The sequence below is a fragment of the Eschrichtius robustus genome, chromosome 13 (genome assembly GCF_028021215.1).
Source record: "Eschrichtius robustus isolate mEscRob2 chromosome 13, mEscRob2.pri, whole genome shotgun sequence".
Taxonomy (NCBI): domain Eukaryota; kingdom Metazoa; phylum Chordata; class Mammalia; order Artiodactyla; family Eschrichtiidae; genus Eschrichtius; species Eschrichtius robustus.
The window spans coordinates 25,487,334-25,510,662 of record NC_090836.1 but is presented as its reverse complement, the minus strand read 5'-3'; the positions used below and the strand labels follow the sequence as shown (position 1 = coordinate 25,510,662).

The 23,329-nt window shown below is 40.5% G+C and overlaps 1 protein-coding gene across 3 annotated transcripts in view; it reads left to right on the top strand.

Moving 5' to 3' along the window:
- Nucleotides 1-23,329, top strand: part of TMTC1 (transmembrane O-mannosyltransferase targeting cadherins 1) — a 254,750-nt gene that overhangs the window by 187,267 nt on the left and 44,154 nt on the right. For 2 of the 3 annotated variants that reach the window (XM_068560184.1, XM_068560186.1), the window contains exons 10-12: nt 1,186-1,353; nt 8,852-8,965; nt 22,285-22,428. In XM_068560184.1, the coding sequence (XP_068416285.1) occupies nt 1,186-1,353; nt 8,852-8,965; nt 22,285-22,428 (426 nt within the window). The remainder of the gene's footprint in view (nt 1-1,185; nt 1,354-8,851; nt 8,966-22,284; nt 22,429-23,329) is intronic. The other variant, XM_068560185.1, reaches the window with a different exon arrangement.

The following is a 23,329-nucleotide window of genomic DNA, read 5'->3' as shown; positions in this document are numbered from 1 at the left end:
TATCATATTTGGTGTGACCTACTCTGGGTCTTACTTGCTTGGTGGCTGTTGTCCCATCCGTGTGAGTTCCAGGAGGATAGGAATGATTGTTTTATCCACTGATACATTCTTGGTGCCTGTAACAGTGGCAGGCACATAATCTGTGTTTTACTCATAATTGTATTTTTAGTGCTCAGCATACTGCCAGTCACATACTAGAGAGAGAACAAATAAATAATTGAACAAGTAAATGAGTTATATTAATTTAGGGCTTCTTACAGTATTAGTGTCTGACTAATATAGGATTTCTTTACACAAGCTTGCTTCATTGTTAAAATATTCTATAATAATTTTATATTATCATCTTTGGAAAGAAATGAGTTTTGACTAAAATACACACAGCATAATGAGTGCAGACTAAATGTTTGTGTTTTTCTGAGGCCAGTCGGCAGGCAGGGAGCCTCTCTGCAGGTGCACAGATGATGCGAGGGACCACATTCCATCCACCAAGCCAACGTTTTTAGAGATGTGATATCAATGTGCCAAAGCCCCACTCCGATAACGTGAGGGATTCTTCGTGTCTGTTGGGAAAGCTGAGCCGGAATCAGCATGAGAATCGGATCAATGCAGCTTGTCTGTGATAGGCTCCACGCTGCAAGGCTCAGGAGCCGGCCTGTGGGAGGATCTTCCTTCAGCGTTAAGGACTTTGGCCAGAATGGGGATACACTAGGCGGCACGTTTCCGGAGACCAAAACCAATGCCCCTTGGTGACCAGCATCCCTTCCAGGACCTGATAGTCTCCCCAGGGACTGTCTCCCACAAAGCCTCAGGGTCCAAATTTGAACACATGGTGCCAGTAGGGTTATACCATGTCAGGAACATAAGGGAGCCTGGGTCAGAGGGTCCAGTCAAGACCCAAGACACACAGGATGGACTTTTCTGGATGCCTGAGCTGCGGAAATTCAGGGCAACGTGAGCCTGCAAGATGAACCTGTTGTTCTCCACACTTGTGCCAGAGAACTAGCCAGTGTGCTGGTGGAGCCCATTGGAGCTCTAACATGGAAATGTGTCAGACAGGGCGGGTTACGTCTGTGTTTTCTATCACAGGACAAGCTCTGTTTGAAAAGTTAGTTGCATGGGGGGATGGAATACTCAGGGGCCTCCGTCGCACCCCAAAGTCACCTGCTTCTCCGCCCTGTTTTCCAGCATGGGCTACTGCATCCTTTTCGTGCACGGAATGAGCAAGCTGTGCACGTGGCTGCATCGCTGTGGGGCTGCCACCCTGAGCGTGTCCACTGTGCTGCTGCTGCTGCTTTTCTCCTGGAAAACCATGAAACAGAATGAAATTTGGCTGTCGAGAGAGTCCCTATTCAGGTATGACTAGAGGGATGAAAGTGAATCTCTTCCCATTTATTTCTTTGCTGACGTATTTGTTTCCAAACAAACAAGGCAACATGGGTCTGGCAATATTTATTAATCCAGAAACGTTTTTTAGTAAAGTTTTAAATGGAAGATGTCATTTTATTTTGGGTTTTAACTTTAGTTTTTTAAATGGTATTATATAAAGTTTTACGGGAGCTCACTGTAAGTGAATTAATGAAGACAAGGTTCATGGGAAGGTTTTTGGGTCTGTGAATTGAGATGGAAAGTCTTGATAATGAGCTGGGCTGTAAAATCAGCCATAAGCAAAATAAGATTGGTCAGTAAGTCTAATTGCATTGTTCAGCTGAGTGAATGAGAAAGGTGAGCACACAGCAAGAAGGAAGAGAGATGCAGAATATTCCAGGATATTAAGTTGTGATCTGTAATCTAGTTGCTTTGTTTTGAACATTAATTGTGAGCAAGGGAATGAAAGACTTTTTCATCTCCTGGTAGATTTCTATGTGGTGTAGAAGCTGTTTCTGAATATAACAATGCCAATTTATAGCCCTAAATTGTTGTAAAGTATAATACATCCTTTGGGTTGCTCATCATGCTGTGTTTCTGGGCTAGTCTGTCTCCTTGATGTCACAGCCCTGGTGACCTTCACCTGGCCTCCCCGGCTCAGCCACACCTGGCCTCCCAGCAGCATTTCCCAGTCTCCCAGGGGTCCCCAGTCTTTGACCTCTTCCAGCTTCTGTCCTCACTTATGACCCAGTTGGCCAGTTCAGTCAATGTGGTTTTTATTTGGTTCCCTAATCAACCAGTACCCAACACTTATTCTTTGGAGGCAAACAACTGAAACAGAGTTGGAATCACTTTCAGAAGGAGAAAATACGGAAAGAGCATAGGAGAGCGCACAGAATTGGGGAGTAGGTGAGGAAGCAAGCATGTAGCAGACAGGAAACAGGTGTCTGGATAGTCTGTCTTGAGGGGACCTGGGCACCTGCAAAGGAATGAATGGAGGGTAAATGTACCCCAGTTTTCTCTCTCTTCACATCACAGTCCTAGGAAAAGAAAATCCTCTGACTAAGCCTGAGCTTAGGTCGTGTGCCTGCCCCTTGCCCCACTAGGGCACTGAGATGACAGAACTGGTCAAAGATGCTCCCCTGACTTCCATGGGGGCAGTTAGGGCAGGCAGAGCCCCTGGGCTTCCACTGAGATGTCACAGCAAGAGGGAATTCCCCACAGGAAACCCAAGCACCGGAAAAGGGCACAGACTCTGGGCTGCCAGAAGTGAGTGAATGAGTGAATGAACGAATGAAGGAGTAAGACAAATGTTCACTGTACTCCTCTACCGTTTTGAAACAATATATCTGATTTTGCTATTGGGCAATTTAACTTTCTTTAATAGAAAAACATTTAGTCTGGCATGCATGCATGTCTTATCAGTTTATTTACTGTTACTATATCATTATCATTGTCACCATCATTACTTCAGGGGGTACTATAGGGACCTGTTGCCCTGTGGGTTTTTTTCTAGGAATTGTATATCACTTTTAGGCTTCAGATTCTGTTCCGTCCCTGTCATACCCCCCACTTCATTGCAGTTCTCACGGACTACAATGGACTTGTTCCCTCTTACTGCCCACTGCTGAGGTCATTCTGTAAACACAGGGGCATGGAAGTTCAAGAATATAACTTCCTCCTGGTTTCTGTTGGCTTAATTCATTTTTTCTTTCACTTTCAATAGTCAGTGCTTTTATGAGAAACTTTAAAATGGTTCTGCCCTGTGTTAAATCCTTTCCTTGAATAAAGGTACTAAGATTGATTGTGTTTTCTAATGATGTTTACTGCTTAATCAGTGCAACTCTGAGGATGGATTTTGGCAGACAGCATTTTATCTCAAGGATGACAAGTTAGTGTTCAAACCCTGTACAGCTGATGCCGGCGATTTAAAAAAAAAGGAAAACAGAGAAACAAAAAGCTCATTGACCTTGCATGCAGAGACTTCCGGTTTTTTAGATGGAAGCATGTAGGAAGTGAACAGTTGATTACTAAAACACAGGCATTCCACATATGTGCTTAAAGAGACTTTGTGTCTTGAGAGGCCTTTGGTGATCAAATGGAATTTTGTGTAATGTGCAAATCAAAGCTATCAATAATTTTTAGAAAACGTTACCTATTATAATTTATTTATGTCCTGGGAAAACTTTTAAGTATCTGAGACTTTAAGTTTATTCTTTTTCCTTCAAGACCAGATGTTTATATGTATTCATCTTTCCTGAGTAATGTTCAAATCAGTTGAACATTTACCAAGAATCTTTGAGGCAAGATAGGATTAGTGGCTGGTGTGGAGTCTGGAATTAGGCTTTCTGGCTTTCCTCCAAGTTCTACCATTTAATAGCTGTGTGATCGTGGGTGAGTTACTTAACCACTCCATGCCTTAGTTTCCTTATTTTAAAATTTAGGAGTTTGGGATTAACATATACACACTACTATATATAAAATAGATAACCAACAAGGATGTACTATATAGCACAGGGAACTATGTTCAATATCCTGTGGTAAACCATAATGGAAAAGAATCTGAAAAAGAATATATATATATACACATATACATATATATGTATAATTGAATCACTTTGCTGTACACCTGAAACGAACACAACATTGTAAATCAGCTGTACTTCATTTAAAAAATAAGTTTTAGAAAAGGAAAAATTTTTTTAATTTAGAATAATGATAGTGTCTATCTTCTGGGTGTACTGTAAGAATAGAAGAGTATGTGAAAGATGCATAGGGCAGTATGATAAACACTGTGTAAGGCTTTCAGATTATTGCTCTGCACCGTGTTCTAGGACATGAGAGAGCAGTGGGTGGGGCGAGACACTAGAGGAGCCTGAAGTCTGGATGGGAGTCAGACACATGAACACATTTTAACGTAATATAGCAGGTGGTAGACAGAGGCAGAGCAGGGTGCCGTGTAAGTGCAGGCAGGTGAATGGGACCAACCCGAGCCTTCAAGGACCGTTCTCTTGTAGGCCTGAGCTCAGTCTGGAAGGATAAGGAAAACCTAAATTAGCCATAATGGCCAAAACCAAGAGCTGGCCAACTAAGAAGAAGTTGCAGTGGTTCTAGATGAGGTGATGTCCTTGACAGAGGCCCCGTTTCTGTTTTCTCCTCTGTTCCAGACTATCAACCCATTGACCATTCTAGGTCACATGGTCTCGTTGAGGCCTCTCTAATTATATAGAGTGGTTTTGCCTGACAATACTATGAACGATCTTACAGAATATCTTAGGACAGACCTTTGTGTTAGAGAAAATCCAAATTTCAGTCAAATTCCAGGGTTTCCAGCTGAGGCCTCCTGTCACAAAAAAGATCCCACTGAATGATGTATTTTTAGGAGATACAGATAGACGTTCCCCCTCACAGCTTTGTACTTTTATTGGCAAAAACCTCACACACAAAAGCACAAGAACCCAGCACTTGTGTCTCATCAGAGGCTCAGAGAGAGAGCAGTTTGTCCAAGACGAAATCGCTGTGAAAAGGTGTCAGGTTTGAACCCAAATCTGATATAAAAGCCAAAGAATACATATACTTCACCACACCTGTTTTTTGCTTTATGTTTTCTAACTTAAGCTAATCCCAATATAAACAGAGAAAGACAGACAGAGAGACAGAGACAGACAGAGACAGAATGAGAGATGTTCATAATCATAGCTGCAAGGTACATTTTCTTTAATTCTCAGAACAGGAGATTATTCTGCTATCTAACCTGAGGAGAGGGTAAGTGCATAGCTCCTAGTGACAGCCCAGACTTTTATATTTTGGTACCAAAATAACACAATTTGATGAAATCTTTTCTTCCCATGCCCGCAAATCTTCAAAATACTTAGAAAGACAAAGCCAGCATGTTTTCTTTTGCATCCAGTTTGGGGTCTCTCTTAATCCCATTCATGAACTATTTAAGTGATCCGCGGACCACCAGTTAAGACTTTATGGCCTAGATCTTCTTCCCTCCCTGTAGGAAACACATTTCTCTTTCCTCCTCTCTGAATTGCTGAGCCAGAGAGATAAGCAGACCTCCCAGGGCAGAGAACATAAACCAGGGATTGGCAAATTCCTTCGTAAAGGCCAGACTGTAAATATTTGAGGCTTCGTGGGCCCTATGGTCTCTTTTGCAGCTGCTCTGCCATTGTCTCGGGAAAGAGGCCGAAGACATCTATGTAAAAAGGTAAACACATTGATATGTCTGTGGCCCATCAGGCCGTAGTTTGTTTACCAGTGAAATTCTAATGTTTCTAGTATCTTGCGGTACCTTTTTGGTTTGTCAAACGTTGACCAACTTCAGGAATGATTCTGACCTTATATTGACCTTGGTTGAAATCTCTGCTCAACTACTTACTCAGTCTGTAACCTTAGAAAATGGTCTTAATCTCTCTGAGCTTCAATTTCCTCATCATATGGGAGGTACAGTAATACTACCCATCGGATAGGTTGTTGAAAGGGTGAAAGGAGATAGCCCATGGAAATGGATGCTTAGCTCAGCACTTGATTCAAAATGAACCTCCATAAGCACTGGCTAACCTGATTGTGGCATTGGAAACCTCAGGTTAAACAGGGTCACAATTGAGGAGAGCCATAAATTCTTACTTTCCTTTCCTGTTAACCTCTGGCTGAACATTTTTTTTAATGTTTGTTTTCTAATCAGGAATTTGGGGGTGATTCTCCTGACCTATTGTTCCAGTAATGCCAACAAAACAAACTGATGTTCTACAAACTTGGAGAGATACCTGATAGAAGTGGCTTGATATCTCTGTTATTTGCCAAGTCTTCTGCAAACGAGAGGTGTGAGGGAGAAATGCAAAGTGCATGAATTAAGATCCTGAGTTCAGAGGGAGACCTTAATTCATAATCCTTGTTGTAGTTATTAATAGGATTTGGGATCCAGCCCCATAACTTATGAATCCTACATTTCCTTATGGAGTAAATATGTGTAAGGCTGCACGTTCTGTTAAGACAGTTGGGACGACTCAATCACAACATCCCAAAAGCAAACTGATGAGACTGACCCCGGAAGGAGGAGCAACCTGGCCAGTCAGAGTGACCTGGAAAGTTTTGCCTTTGGTCAATTGTTTATTTTCCTTTTCTCACAAACTGTTTATTGTAAAATGAGAGACTGGAAAAGCATAGCAGTAAAATATCACAGAGAGAACGTAAAGGTCAAAAACAACAATGGGAAAAGCAGTGTGTTCTTAGGATTTCAGTGACTCCACCCATGCCTGCTTGCCTGCTACAAATATTATTACTTCCATCCTGCCATCACTGAACAATGCCCTCATCTTAGCAAGGACGCTTTTCCACAGGCTGAACTCGGGTGAAACATAGTAGAGCAACTATGCTAATCACACAGAAGGGAGGATCAATTCCAATAAATATGCCAGTTATATCTATGCTGAAATCAAAGTTACTTTAAAATCTCCCTGTACCATGCACTATTTGGTTCTGGATAGAAAAATCAGACACTTTCCTGTATAGAAATTGGATTTTTTAAAAAGCCATTACTATCATCACTCTGAACTTGGTCCTGCCCCCATGACATAATGTACTTTGGGTAATGTCCATTTGAAATGTTATATTAAAATTCTAGCTTTGTGTGTTAGCTGGTGAGCTTCACCATAAGGTAATTGAAGGAGACTGATGATTTCACTGGAGCACCCAAATGGCAGCATTTGTAAATCTTTTGTCTTGGGTCAGTCGGTTTCCAGTGAGAGGATTCCTCCAATCTCCTCCATGGAGTCCAATCCTGGCTTCCAGTATGCAGAGTTTTACCTGAGGAAAATGGGGTGAGGGAGATTCCACTGTTCAGAATATATATTTTCACTTAATCTACCTTGGAGGTACAGCTCTTCTGGCCCTCAGCTGTACCTGTTGTTCCTGATCTCTCTGATTCAACTTCTCTAGAGAGTAAACGTCCTGCCTTTTGCTGGGATGGGGAAAGAATAGAGGAAATAGTCACCTGGATGTGCCTGGTGGGGAAGAGGATCTGGGGTCTAACTGCTCTTAATACAGATCTACAGCCCGTCTGTTTCCAGCCACACCCCACACACAACAGAACATCCTAGCTACTGCCGTGCATTTGACATCACCATAACAGCTCTGTGTAAGTTGAAGTCTGCTGCTGTCACGTGATGTTGCCCTTGGGTTGGTTGCTAGCTGCCCACACTCCCTGTAAATTCTCTCCTCTGGGGAGTTCCTCAAGCACTTGGTCAGTGGATTTTAAGTGGAACCGTCTTTGCTGGTCCTAAGGGACTGGGGTTTTTTTGTTTTTTTTTTTTTTTTGCCTTTGAACATTTTTATTTATTTCTTTTTAAATTAAAAACATTTTGTTTCTTGGTTTATAACGTTAAGGGGCTGTTATTTCAACAAAAATTCAACAAAGCTTACAATACCCTGACGTATTATCCTAACAGGTTTAATTTGTATGGAGTTCCCCTAGTGTTCTTACCTTTAAATTAAAAATTAAATGAAAATATGTCACCTAGAAGAGGAAGTGCATTTAAAGTTCAATTGCCCGGAAACTAGGTTGTTATCCTTTCTGCTTCCTCTCTCTCATCACCTGCCCCACTCCAGCATTTAACCCATGTAGGTTTCAGGAGTTTTCTTTCCAGACAGCCCCCAAACCCATCTACCTTCATCACTCCCCTGCCACCACCTCCTTGCAGGTGAGGCAACAGGGACTCTAGGAGCAAAGTCCTCGGGTCAGAATCCCATCCCTGCCAGTTACCAGCTATCTGATCTCGTGCAGGGTAACTTTGTGAGGCAGTTACAAACGACAGCAGGTCTTCCTCCTTGTGTCATCTTCAAAGCTTCAGTGTTACCCTCTGGGGCTCCCTAGGTATTCTGTTTTACCAGCTCGAGCACACTAACACACTGACGATGTAAGCAAAGTTTTTAACCTTTCTGAGCAAAACCTCCTTTCCTTATCTGCAACTTGTAGAATAATTATACCTGTCTTTATTTTTTAAAAAATTAGCCCCGGCTTAGTACATGGGAAGCGTTTATCTCCAATAAACCTTAGTAGGGAAGCCAGTCTACAGTCATCCCTCTTGTAATGATTTATTTTTATAGACGATCTCAATTTTTTTTTTTTTTTTTTAAAAGGAAGGCTATACGTGAAGGAAGGGAGGAAAAAACTGAATTAACCTGAGCATGCCGGGTTGTTCCCCCAAAGACTCATCTCTTACCACATCCTGCCACCTCTGCTTCATGTGCAGTTAGCATGTTTGTTTAGTTGTACACAGTTGTGCACAGCCTTCACTGTTTTCCACAGAAGCATGTTTAGTAACTCATATAACCCACAAATTTTGGAAGACTTGGCCTTGATGGATGCAATGGACATTTCAAATACAGGTTCATGAAACTGTGAGTAAAACATGAAAGAAACTGACAACATTCGTAAGCAGTACTCTTTGTTACTCATTTTTTAAAATTTATTAATTTTTAGGTCTGGAGTTCAGACTCTGCCCCACAATGCCAAGGTTCACTACAACTACGCCAATTTCCTGAAGGACCAGGGTCGGAACAGGGAGGCCATCTACCACTACAGAACGGCCCTCAAGTAAGCAGCAGATGGGTGTCGGCTGTTGTGTTTCTTAGGCCCTTGTTTATTTCACTCACCCCTCCCAGCATTTGGGGGGTTGTTTGTTTCTCTTGACAGTGAACATCTCCTTGGAGGTGGTATAGATCTGGGACTCCAAGTCTTTTGGCTCAGTGTTTGAGTCTAAGTCTACCTTGCTTTTAACTTTTAGTGTTTTCTTGTAAAAATTTCCATTGCTACACATTATGCAGTGAAGTGACACAGTTGAATACACATATACAGACCAATAGAAGTTGGTTGTCAAAAACATACTTGTAAGTTCTCAGGATATTTACTCCAGTGAATTCTTCCCAGCTTAGGCTTCCCTCTTTACATAAATATCTAAGAGGGTTTCTATAAAGACGTTGGAGTATAAAAATAAAATACTCTGATAATTGTATTAAAGAGAAGGAAAATGAGAAGACACTTGATACCATATTGTGAATATGTTAATAAGGTATGTATATACATAAATATATATACAGTATATGTTTTTCTAATGTTTTAAACATTTTTAAAAATTTAAAATATGAACAGCCCTGACACTCTCCTTATACTCATCCACTGAAAGAGAATACACCAAACATGGCTTTAGAGATGACTTTTAAGGGAAATTCAAATTTAAGGCCTGGTTACCAGCAGCTGTCTGCATTGCCCTTAGGTACTCTTTTAAATTGCAACTCTGACTTTCAAGGTAGTCTTCCCTAAGAGATCCCAGATAGTAAATGTATTTAACCTGGAATGTGTGGAGACGTGATAAGCAAACACAGCCTTGGAATCTCCTAATGTGGGCAAATCCTCTCCTTTATTGAATAATGTGAAGCTCACAGGAGTTTTTCAAAGAGGTTTCCATGCCTCTGCAGTATGTCCCACATTTGGTTGAATTTTCTGATACTGTTTCACTTTGGGACATGCTCTAAAATATGTGTACCAAACAAATCATACATTTCACTGAAGTTCCCTCTAAGGATTGTCTCAAAGCTTAGTTTGAAATTGTCATTCTTAAAGTAACTGACCTAATTTTTAAAGTTATCTTTTTGAACAGTGTTCTACCTAAGTATGTTGTTCATCAATCACATCTTTTAGACTTTAGGACCTGTTATTTAGTATTCAATATGGCAAAAATTTTAAATTGTACACATGAAGTTCCTTACTAAATACCTTTCCAAAGATTACAAGAAATATAAGTTCAAGAGGAATAATTGTAACAAAGCTTTTTATTGAGGAAAGAAGTTTTTATTAAGAAATAGAAAACATTTTTAAAGATTTAATAAAGAATCATATTTTTCACTGCAAGCCAGTTTATGCAGATATTTCCAATGCTTATCTCTGGTTGGTGAGATTATGGTTTAATTTTTTCTTTATACTTTTTATTGTGCTTCGGATGTTCCACGATGAGCATGTATTATTTTTGAAATGAGGAAATGTTATTTTTAAAAAGGCATGTTCCCCCCGCCCCCCAAAAAAATGATACAAATGAACATATTTACAAAACAGAAACAGACTCACAGACCTAGGCAGTGAATTTATGGTTACCAGCGGGGAAGGGTGGAGGGGAAGGATAGATTGGGAGTTTGGGATTGACATGTACACACTGCTATATTTAAAATAGATAACCAACAAAGACCAATTGTATAGCACAGGGAACTCTGCTCAATATTCTGTAATAACCTAAATGGGAAAAGAATTTGAAAAAGAATAGATATATGTATATGTATAACTGAATCACTTTTCTGTACTCCTGAAACTAACCCAACATTGTTAATCAACTATTCTCAATATAAAATAAAATTTTTTTTAAAAAGGCATGTTCCTTCAAGGGACATTTAAGCAAATAAAGTGTGTTTTGGCTTTAATAATTAATTCGTGTTTCATGATTTTAGGTGGCATTCTTAAAGGGAAGAAAAGAGCAGTAAGTTTGCCTGAAAAATATTGGTTGGAGGGAAGTATATCAGTATCTTTGTAAATTTGTTTCATTCTAGCAGACTATTTTCTGTGAAGTTCAAACAGAAAAATAAGGCAGACCTTAGGGCACAACTTGGGGAAAAGGTATAAATTAAGCAAAATTCTCCGGCAGCTGACCTTACAAAATTACAGTAGCTGCTTGGGACTTCCACTGTCAATAAAAATAAATGTTTGCTTCAGCAGCTGTGCTTGTGGAAGAAACTTGTCCCTTGAGAAATGGGGTAAAGACAATTAAAGCTAAAAATATACTGCATAGTAATTAGTGAAATATTTCATCATCTCAGACCAAGCTCAAAATATTTCTGATTTAAAGTATCGTCATTTTTGTTATGGATACCTCCATGGTAAATTTTCAATGGATGTGGTTTTTTGTGTTTTTTTAAAATTTAAGTAAATTGTCACTCTTTGTGTTAGAAAAGGAAAATACTGGGACTATTCATCATTTTGATGATTATTTATCCTAGGTGACTGGAAGACTGCCCTTACTTGAATATAACTCTTTCTCTGTGGAGGTTGCTAACACAGGGATTCCTCCCCTCCCAACTGCTCCACCCTACTTCACCTTTGATGTATCTTGATGTTTTCCACATTTGCAACAGCAATAAAGAGAATAATTAGGGAAATGCAGGATTAAAGGTGGTATTATCTGAAATCAGCCCCAACAGTTATTCATTCCTGTGGTAATGACTGTATAGATTCCAAAGGCAATTAGGATTAATTAGTCATTAGGATTGTATCTATATCAATATCTTTTTGGCTGGCTTACAGTTCTAAAAATAACACTATATTAAATTGGTAATTATATATGACTCAAATATCCTTCTGCTTTTTAACTTCATTCTATTTTTTAAATGTAAAAATACCACTGACTGACTTCTCCATTTTGGTGCACCTCATGTATTATATTTCTGTAGTACAAGGGAGATCTCCCCTGAAAAATGCTGCAGCTGAGGATACAGAGTCAGATTAAGACCCAAATCATCAAAGAAAGTTGTCAGAATACTTTCCTTAAGTCCTCCATAAACACAAATGTAAGCTTTCCTTTCTGTGAGGAGTGCTCTCATATTTATACCTAATGGGGTGTTATAAAGTTTGGGATTCTTTATGCTGGAAAATCAGAACACCACTGGTGGAGCTACCATATGCCTCCACAGCTTTCTGACCATTGAGTTACTCTCGACAAGGTTTCTACTATTTTCACCTCGTATAATGGGAGCAGAAATGTTACTGGAAGGGGGGGCCCCTTCCCAGGCCCCGAACTGGGCTCTTGTCTAACACTCAGAAATGAATTGTCCGAGGAGACACACGTGCTGACAAAGCAAAAAACTTTATTGGGAAGGGGTGCCCGGGCAGAGAGCAGCAGGGTAAGGGAACCCAGGAGAACTGCTCTGCCATGTGGCTCGCAGTCTTAGGTTTTATGGTAATGGGTTAGCTTTCCGGGTTGTCTCTGGCCGATCATCTTGTTTGTGCCCATATTTGGTCTGACTCAGGGTCCTTACTGGTGGTGTGCATCTCTCTCAGCCAAGGTGGATTCTAGCATGAGGGTTTCTGGGAGGTGGGCAGGACATACTATGGCATCTCCTCCCTCCTTTCGGCCCCTCCTGAATTCTCCTGGTTAGTTTTTGATGGCAGCACTGTGTTCCTTATGGGGACCTCCTGTTGTGAGACAACTCATGCAGGCACTTATTAACATGCCTGGCCAGGGTGGGCGGTTTCGGTCAATGGTTCCCTAACAGAAAGTCCACCCCGCCATTCAGCTCTTCCTATACAGAAACTCCTATAAAATGACTCATTCAGTAAGCCCAAAAGAAAAGATAGTGGCCCTGCCCAAATAAAATGCAGAAGATATTGAATGTGTACTTGTTGATTACCTTAAAAAGTCAGTTAAAAGTGAAGAATCATAAAACAAATCATGCTCACTCTTGAATGTTTTATTGTACCCTAAAATTTGACATGTATGTCCATTCACCAAGTCTTCTAATGTCAAACGAAGTTTTTTCTTTGAGTAAGAGTCTACTGATTAGAATCTGCAAAAAATACAACCACAGTTCATTTCTGTGGTGATCATTTTTAAAGTAGAATAAAAATGTAAAGGCTATCTGAGATTTTTCTGATTTTTCTCCTCCAGCCTTTTACAATTTTACATCGAATTCAACAGCAATTTTTTTGAGTGACTTCCCTTTTTTGAGTATTTCCAGAGTACTTTTTAGTTTTCATAAAAATCACAACTCTCTTTTTTACTTTTATATTTTATCAGTTTGCAAGGTATTTCATTATATTGTGCAATTGCAATAAACAACTAGAATAAATCTGTTAATAAGAACAACTGGCTTTTAGCAGTCATGTAGCTTAACTTCAGGGAGCAGAAGGGCCCAGGCTTATAGAGAAGGTTTATTATGTTATAGGCATCCACCAATATGTTTTACAGAGAATAGAGAACATCTGCAAATCTGATGACACAATTAAGAGACTTTTAAAAGAGTCTTCATTATAGGTGATAGAGTCTCATGGAAATTGTTTTTCATCTTATAATTAGATTTCCTGCAAGGCTCAATTACTGGTTGGTTAATATGGGCTGGTCATCAAGAACCCTGAACCTGGGAATGAGAATAGAGTTCACCTTTGTTCAGGTGGATCAACAAAGTCTCTTCACTGTCAGCAGGAAAATGCCCCATGTTCCACTGAACATTTGTTCACTTAGATGTCCTCTTCCCTCCAGCCTCCACAGTAAGCCCCTGCCATACCCAGACTAGCTGATGCACCCCAGGTGGTTGGATATCAGCCGCATGCAGGATTTCATCCTTATAAAAGGGCTGTGATCCTCAGTCACCCAGATAGCTATTTTCTTTTCACAGGTATGGTTTCACATGAAATACACAGAAATCATCTAAGATGTCCCCCCTCCCATAAGTCCTATTGAGTAGGAGATGCATTCCCCTGCCCTGAGGGAACTCAGGTGTGTTTGGGCAGCCTTGGTATCCTTAGAGGGGCCTTGTCCACTCCTAATGTATCTGCTGTTGATGTTTTAAATAGAAAATCTGAAGGGAAAGGAAACTGTGTTCATGGGGACGGGGGGGGGGGGGGGGGTGGTTGAAGTCCCTGACCAGGCTCTTCTTATTGGCATAACTAAAAGGAAAGAAATGTACTTTTAAAACTCCTGTACAAAAGAAGTCTACAACTGATATTTAATTGGCTAACGCATGGGAAAGGAGAAGCTAAAATCTTTCTGATTGGAATTTTTTAATGCATAAAATAGAGACTTGTCATGATAACGGTACCCACTGCTCTCATTCTTTGTATTCCCTCCTGTGTGTATAACTGGAAGTCTACAAAGAGACTCCGTTAGACTATAATAAGTGTATGTGGGAAAAGGAAGTAATAAGACAATGATCATTGAAGAAAGCCATATCGTTAGAGTGTAAAGAAATCTAACTATGTCTAATGAACCCACTGCTCATTGATGTCCTGAGTATATCAGTAAGGTTATTATAACTCCTTTGAAAAATGTTGTCTATAAAACTGGTAGAGTTTGAATTTTTTTTTTAAATCAGAATTTAATGATTATTTAAGAAGTCCTTCTTTACCCAGGCTATTTTGAATGAACATTTAAAATAACTCTCATGACTACAGGTGGCCTTAGATACCAGCTGCCATGTATTTCTGGAAAGATTGAAAATTCCAATACCATTTGTTAACCAAGTTTAACAAGTGGAGAGGGGTTCTTCCGTTGGTATGGTACTTTATTTATAAATGTCTAAATATGCTTTCCAGTGGCCCAATTGAAATCATGTTTGTTCCTTTTTGTTGATGAAGTTATATTCTCACTATGTATATTTTGTGTTAATTAAGTCTAGCAGCTTTATTCACTAAATCCAAGAATTTGATTTAGAAATTCATTTAGAAAACTAGAACTTTAGTCATATTGTGGCCATACTTATGGACTATATTTCAAAATGAAAGTTCTATAATTTATATTCAAAAACATCTGCTCTCTCTTTTTTCTGCCTTAAACCACCATTTCACTTCAAAACCTCACTGCGGTTCCCCAGGAAACAAAATCCAAGGTAGAGATTAGCAAGTGGGAAGTTCATTAAGGAGTGCTCTCTGGAACACCAGGGAAGGAAGCCAGGGAAGCAAGATGGGCAGAGGGAGAAGGAGAGATACAGTGCATTCGCAGGGGCTCAGAGGAGCCCTTAGGGAGCTCTGGAGATGGGGTGGCCCCTCAGAGTTGTCATGAAAGAGATGGAACCTTTATACCCCCTATCAACCAATCACTGGCCTCAGGCAGAGAAGAGTAGCCTCGGGTAAAGCAATGCCCAGAGAAGAACTCAGCTGTGAGCTGTCAAGTGCCTCAGACTTGAGGGGTATCTGGGTGGTATAAGACAGCACCCACTACACTGGCTTAATTTATGATTTCTTATATAAGTAAATATGACAGTTCAACAGAATATCATTTAGATTTTCTGTTAAAATGAGAATAGTGGTGTTACCTACCTCATAGGGCTGGAATAATTCACATACAAGGTGTAAAGCAGTGTCTAAATACCTGGCCATGATAAACTCGGTGAATGTTATTCATACACCCCCAATCTGACCACTTCTCTCCGCCTCCACTGCCCATCATCTCTCACCTGGATTACTGCAGTGTTCTCTGGCTTCCCCCATTTTCACTTCTCCTTCCTCCCCTCCTTCAGTCTGTTCTCAACCCAGCAGCCACAGGGAAGTTCATAGTAATCCTGTGCTCAGAACGTTCTGCTTGCTTCCGTCTCAGTCATGGTGAGAATCAGGGCCCCTGCAGGGGTCTCCACGTCCTGCACCGTCTGGTCCCCCTGCCTCTCAGACCTTACCTCCTACTACACCTCTTGCTGTCTCAGCTCCAGCCATGCAGGGCTCCAGGCACACACCAGTCGTCACATTCTTATGGCAACCAGAAAAAAAAATGCATGACCTAAAAGTTGAGAGTTACATTTTATTCGGCGGACAAAACTGAGGACTTAAGCCTGAGACACAGCGTCTCAGGTAACTCTGAGAGACCGCTCCGAAGAAGCAAGTGGGGGGATCCAGGATGTATAAGGGTTTTTGTAACAAAGACCAGGTAGTCAGAACATCAAAAGATTACTGTTAATTAAAGAAAACCAGATATCTCAAGTTAAGGAATTTAGTGCTTTTCTGTGTATGGGAAGATGCAAGAGTCTGGGCTCACTGAAATCATTCCTTTGGTATGCACCTGAGCTATCTGGGACCAGTATCCTGTGCTTTCTCATCCTGAGTCTCCTCAGGGTCCACCACTGGGGGTGGCTGCAGCAGTTGACTGCTAGATGGTGGACATCCTGTTTCTATCCTGAGTTCCCTCAGGGCTCATCATCTGGGTGGCTGTAATGTGATGGCTAGATGGCCGCAACATCCTTTGTTTACTGATATGGCAGGCAACATTTTTCATTCACACCTATTACAGAGACTCTGTATTTGTCCTTCCTTCTTCCCAGAACGCGTCCCCTCCTTCTCTAAATGGCTGCTTCCCTCCCTCCCTTCAGGACTCTCCAGGTGATGTCATCTTGTCTGCAAGGCCTACCCTGGTCTCCCTGCCAACCCCAGCATACCCTGTTCCTCTGCTTCGCTTCAATTTTCTCCACTGCAGTTTCCACCCTCTAATATGCTTACACACATTTAACACCCCTAGCCACTGCCCATTCCCATTACATGCCAGTGGTGACCCCCAATTCCTGAGGTGGATCTTCAGGATACACACGCCTTTCCCTCCCCACCCCTCCTGATGTCCTTGGTTGGCACTTATTAACTGCGAACATGGATACACTCTTCCTGCCCACCACTGTCTTTTTTTCCTAACTCAATCTAACAGCCAGAGTGCTATTCATGCTGCGAAGTGTTATTACAATAAAGATTCTACGAGCACATTGATCTGTCACATAAGACTTTGAATCTCCTTATAACCTTGGATGTAGCTCTTAAAATTGTGCGTGTCTGGAATTCCGTTTGGTGTTGAGCGTATCGGAAAGGCTTGGAGGAAATTGCTCTGGTGCCTTTGGGGATCATTTGCTTCAGATGATGAAAGATTGACAGACTTTGTTGGAGTGAGTGCTTGACAAGGAACATTCCTACATTCTCAAAATGAAGAGGGCCAAATGTCCTTCACATCTGAGCACCCGTGGTGTGGGAGAAATGGATGCATACAAGACAACTTGAGTGTTCATTGGGTTAGTGATGAAGAAATAATGGAGGTTATTTTGACTGATAGAAGCAAGTCAGAGGCCTTAACAGTGAGGAGAATGATTTTTTGGAGGATGAGAAATCCACGTGAGAGAAGGAGAGCTGGCAGCTTCCTGCTGGCATGGGTTCATTAGGGCTGTGGAGAGAGCCAAGTATACCCACCCAGAGGTCCTGTAGCCAACCCCAGAACATCAAATGTATGGAGTGTATCAGGTATGAAGGTGGACATCTTATATCCACCATCCCATTTGTTCACCCAGAGAGTTAATATATTATGGACCTTATTGTTATAGAGAGGGCAACTAAAGCACAAACATAAGTTCAAAATCACACAGCAAGAAAGTCACCCATGGCTTCTGACTCCAATCACAGTTATATTTCCACTCCACCAGAGTAATTTCCCATTCATCTGCCGCAAAAACCAAAGTTCATCATGGTCACCCCAAGCCCTTGAGAAAAGTTAAAATATGTTCACTATTTTCTATTTAAAAGAGCAAGGAAGTATTTAATTCAATACATTTCCCAACCTCCAGAGGAAAATTCTCAGGAATCAGGAAAATACAGCCACTTAAAATGAGTCATTTCCTGAGGGCGTGGTTTTCCTCTAAATTGTCTTGAAAAATCAATTGGGCGGAGTCCTTCTGGATCGCTACTAGAGGTCATCCATTGTGAGAGATCAGATAATTTAGTTGGCCCCTCACTGGAGTGTGTCATACTTCCCTAAATTGCACTTGAGGTTTTTTCAAAGACTATCTAATGGATGGGAAGGAGTACGGTACCAAAAGAAACTGGCAAGACTTGCTGCTGGGTGTTAATGGTGATTTCAGACAATTAAAGAAGCAGACTGGTAAATGATCAATGTCATTCTGGTGCAATTTAATGACATGATGATTCAAATTTTATAATCAGGCACTTGAGAAATGGCAGGGACTAGAATGATTGAAAATATGCTGCGGCTGCCGCTGACTCCTGAAATGAAGTTTACTTTGGGTATTTTTTAGTTCCGTGAAATTTAGATCTCATGGTTGAATTTTTTTCCCAGTCATGGTTTTCTTTTGGATTCTTTTTTTTTCTCAACAGGAAATAGAAAATAAATATCTGACCTTAGCATACTTCACCTCAAATAAATTAATGTGTGGAATGAAAATCAGATAAATAAATCAGGGTGTGTATATTCTGAAAGGAAATTGCAAACTGGAGCACATGATACGTACACTCTTGCTTGAACAATGAAATGCCTTAGAAGGTACTCAAATAATGAAAAAGTAACAGAATTCTTACTTTTGAACAGAGTGTACAAAATTTAAAGTAAATGACTGAATAAAATATAAAACTAGACTTTAGTCATATACATCTTATCTCTATGGATCTTTAGTTGAGATTGAAGCTTAAGAACAGTAGATCGGAGAGCATGTATCTGTGCCTTAAACACTGACTGAATGTTGTTACTTCCAAATAGTTTCCCATAATACTGTGCTTTTTAGAGATACCATGAGTATTTTGTATGGCAGGAGACAGGTTTTCCCAGCGAAGAAGAATCTCAGCCACGTTTCCCGAGTATTGACTTTATTTCACTTCTGTCACTGAGAAGTAGTTCCTATAGGATCATAGCTGAATGGACTGGCCCAAGGATAGAAAGGGAAATTATTCTGAATGGAAGCTCTAATTGATAGCAGTATATTTATTTGCTGAAGGTTGAATGACTCATGGATTGTTTGGGAAAATACATAGATTTACAGGAACCATCTGACTTTTAACACTTAAGAACACAACTCCTGAAATATTTTTTTTTTAAAAAGTAATTTATTTTTTCTTTAATTTCTCCCATCCTCCCATTCCTCAACTGTAAAATTGTACAATAATTCTACTTGAAGAATTAGAAGGTTAAATGAGATAGTATATGGGAAAGCACTCTAAAATGTAAAGTATCACTAATACATGCTAGGTTTTTTTAGACCCATTTTCTTTTGCTCCTGCCTTCTGCTTTTCACTTAGGCAACTGTTCCCTCACAGTGATGATTTCCTGTTAACCTGTTGTTGATATTCATTCTTCAGAGATAAGTTGCCTGGGAATGGAGGAGAATAATAATGTCCTTAACTACCTACTTTATTAATTCTGCTTAAGGAAAGGCCACCAGATAAAAAGTAAGAAGCCCTTAAATGCTCAAATGGGAATATAAATCATAGAGAATATAAATTGAGAATATAAATCATACAATACTTGAAAAATATTCTCTTCAACTCATAGAATTGTATCTCTATACCTAGATTTATTTTTTAAAGAGAAAGAATAAACTTCCTTATACCCCAGAACTATTTGACAATATTATACATTTTCCCTATAATAAATTTTAAAAATTTAACTCAGTGAAATTTAAAAAAAAAATAATAAGGAAATAGCAAGAGAGCCCCCATATACAATATGAATATTGAGTAAGACTGAGAAAGAAAATCCAGTGGCTGTTCACACTGGTCTTAAAAAAACAGGCCTGAAAATTACCACTCTCCTCCTTTTCAGTGAAGCTTTTGTCAAGGTTCTTTACATGGGGAAGGGAATAATCACTACCAGAACTTTTGTAAAACATACCTGTAGGCGTCAAAGTCAAGACACACTTAATTTATCCTGACAATTGATGTAGCAACATAGACATCTCTTAAATTATTCATCTTTCTAATAGAAAATTCCCCTCTTGGAGACCTCAGGGTTGAATTAGACCCAAGCTCATTTAAACAAGTTTATTTAAAAAGTAAACACACAAAAATAAGTTTCGTCCTTGCATAGGTCTTCAGTAAACAAGAGAAGAGTATATGTTTTAAGAAAATGTCTACATCTATATAAAAAGCAAAATTAAAAGTGATAATTTTTTCTTGACCTGCTTAAATTTCATGCTTTTCATGAAATTCAGCTTTGTTTCATAAATAATGTAATGCTTGCTCATGATTAAGTGAACCTAATCAGATGCCCAGAGGGAAGGTCTGTTGCTAGCAGATCTTTTACTATTACCAGGAGTAAACAATATCACACGTTTTCCAGGTGGAGGGCTGTGAGTGGCAATAGATTCAGTAAATCACAGTAGATGTCAGCAATCCCCTTCCTGGGCGGGTTGGGACTCTGTTAACACAAAGCCTCTTCGCTGCCTGTGCCCGACCACAAAGCCCTGTCCTAAGCTTGGAGCACAAGGCATGCTAAAGACCTTTTTTTCGCTCATAGTATTTATATTTGTTTCTCTTTACTTCCCTTCTCACTGCTTGTTTCTGTTTTTGAGAGTTCAGTGTGAACTTATGTTCTGTTTCTGGTTTGAAAAAAAGAGAGAGAGAAACATTTTTGTAGTCAGTGAACTTTGAAAGTATTATATCAATACATGCCATTCCTTTAAATTTATTTGTTTATTTATTTTTGGCTGCGTTGGGGTCTGTTGCTGCTGTGCGTGGGCTTTCTCTAGTTGCGGTGAGCGGGGGCTACTCTTCTTTGCGGTGCGCGGGCTTCTCATTGCGGTGGCTTCTCTTGTTGCGGAGCACGAGCTCTAGGCACGCAGGCTTCAGTAGTTGTGGCGCACGGGCTTAGTTGCTCCACGGCCTGTGGGATCTTCCCGGACCAGGGGTTGAACCCGTGTCCCCTGCATTGGCAGGCAAATTCTTAACCACTGCGCCACCAGGGAAGTCCCCATGCTATGCCTTTAAATGGCAGTGGGATGGTGACAAAGTCCAAAAAGGCGGGCTGATAACCAGCGGGAGAGGGCAGCTGCGTGACAGGGAGCCCATCGTAGATGCTCTTATTGAATTTAGACTGTCCTTTCCCATATTTAGTGCTTTCACCTCAAACATTTATTCTGAGGGCTCCAAAGCCTATAAAGAAATGAGGAAAAGACCAAGTTTTAAGAAATTGCCTCTTCTGGGAAGGCAGAGGTCACCAGGATGCTTTCTCTTGCTGTTCGTCATCAGAGAAAAAGTAAGAACTGTTCTCACCATGTTCACAGGACCCCCCCCCCCTCTTAAATCTTTTGGAAGTCAGAGAGCTTTGCTCAACATCCAAACATTTTTTTTTAATTGGAAGAATTAAAGTCCTGTCTGTGATATGCTCTCTGTAACCATTCCCAAAGTAATTCTTAGACACAGCTTCCCAGGAGGCTGTTCTGGGCATGGAATGAGTGGGCAGGTACGAGAGCATCTTCTCTTAGCTCTGATGTCCTGTAGAGGCATCTATGAGAGAGCACCAAGGACTTGTGTACCCCAAGAACTGTGAGGGTGGGTGTTAGGGGACTGGTACCAGGTACCCTCAGGTTGTCTTTGCTAATTAAAGGTGACCAGAAAGAAGCAAACACGTTGTGTGTGTGTGTTTTTTGCCAACTTCCTCTCATAATGTATCTCTCCCAACAGCCTACAGAATTATTGTGAATAATTAGAGCTTTCAAGCCTTGGGAGGACGTAACATTCATCTGAATTGATTCTATTCCTTGTCAATCAGGAGGAGCATTACACAGATTGTCTTCCTGAAAATACTGAGGGATGCTAATAGCTGAGCTATTCTATACAAAATGGAATAGGAGAGTCAAGATGGAGAGCCATTTGAGGGAGAAAGTTTATTTTTATGGGGAGACGTTTGCATCACCTTCTCAATAATGGCGGTTTTACTGATGCTCCAATTCAAATATATTCATGAAGATCCCTCATCCAGGGAACTCCCAACATCTTGTGTAAATAGTGGGCATTATACAGGCAGCTAGTCAGCAGTCCCGCTAGGCCAGAAAGTCAGCACCAGTGGCAATGAGGATTTTCAATCAAAGGAAGTTGAAAGTAGGCTCCAAGCTGAATTTATTTAACCCCAGTAGCTTTGCGTACTATTTATTTTTGCACTCTTTGGGGGTAATTTACTTATGCCACCATGTGTCAATTATGTGCTTTCCTGCCTTGTTTATTTGCCTGCAGGTGCACAAATGGTTGACTGTTAAGATTTGACATAGACATACAATTAAAATAAAGGGAGAATTCAGTGTTTCATTTTTGTTGTGGCATACCTGGGGTGAGGAGTGGGGGGGTGAAGAACAAGCAAATTGTGACCAACTTTGAAGTTTTTGAACAATCATGGCTTAATATTTCTAATTGTTCAGGTTGTATCCGCGCCATGCAAGTGCCCTGAACAACCTTGGAACACTGACCAGAGACAAAGCAGAGGCAAAGATGTACTATCAGAGGGCTCTCCAGCTAAATCCACAGCACAACCGGGCTCTTTTCAATCTTGGGAATCTCCTTAGGTAAGTAGAACGTGTACCTTTGATCAGAAGACCTTGTAGTTTCAAGAAATCCTTTCCTTTTCAACACTCATTTGGTTGTGGTGTTGTCTCCTCTTCCTAGGGCAGAATAGTTAGGGTTTTCAAGTGTTGGGAGGATGCAATACTCATCTGAATTAATTCTATCCCTTATCAATCAAAAAGAGTATTTCCCACAGTGTCTCTCTGGAAGTATTAGTTCTGGGAGATGTTCATAGGTTGTCTGTAGAGGGCTGGGAAGAGGGAATGGCTACATGGTCAAATAAACTTAGGAAATGCTGAATTAAGCAAAGATAGTTCCTTTATTGCCAGAATCCTTAATATGCTAAATACCCTGTGAATATTCAAGAAGGGAGTATGGAATACAGCATTTCCCAAAGTCAATCATTTTTGGTAGGCATTTCCCAAGAATTTCATGAATATACTTGGGAAAAGTGCTGGTCTAGGAAAAGCAGCATGCTCTAAAGGTGAGCCAAAAGGCATAACCACAGCTCATGCACAGTTTGTGCTATAGGTAAGAAACAAACTGAGGCTTTCTTGGAATTAGCAACGGTGACTCTTGCTCTCTGAAGACCTCCCAGGCATAATCACTGGTGTTTGCTTTTCACTCACTGCCCTGGAAAAGACTGATGGTGCAGTTAGTCTCCCTGAAGACAAAGGGGTACTTTTGCATCTTGTATTTCTATTAATATAAAGTCTAGGCAAGTTGGTGATGGCAACGGCAATGGTAGTAGTGGCGATAATCATAGTGGAAATGGTGGTGGCTATGGAATTTAACTTCTATGCCTTAAAAAACAGATTGACATTAGAGAAATGCAAATCAAAACTACAATGAGGTATCACTTCACACCAGTCAGAATGGGCATCGTCAAAAAATCTACAAACA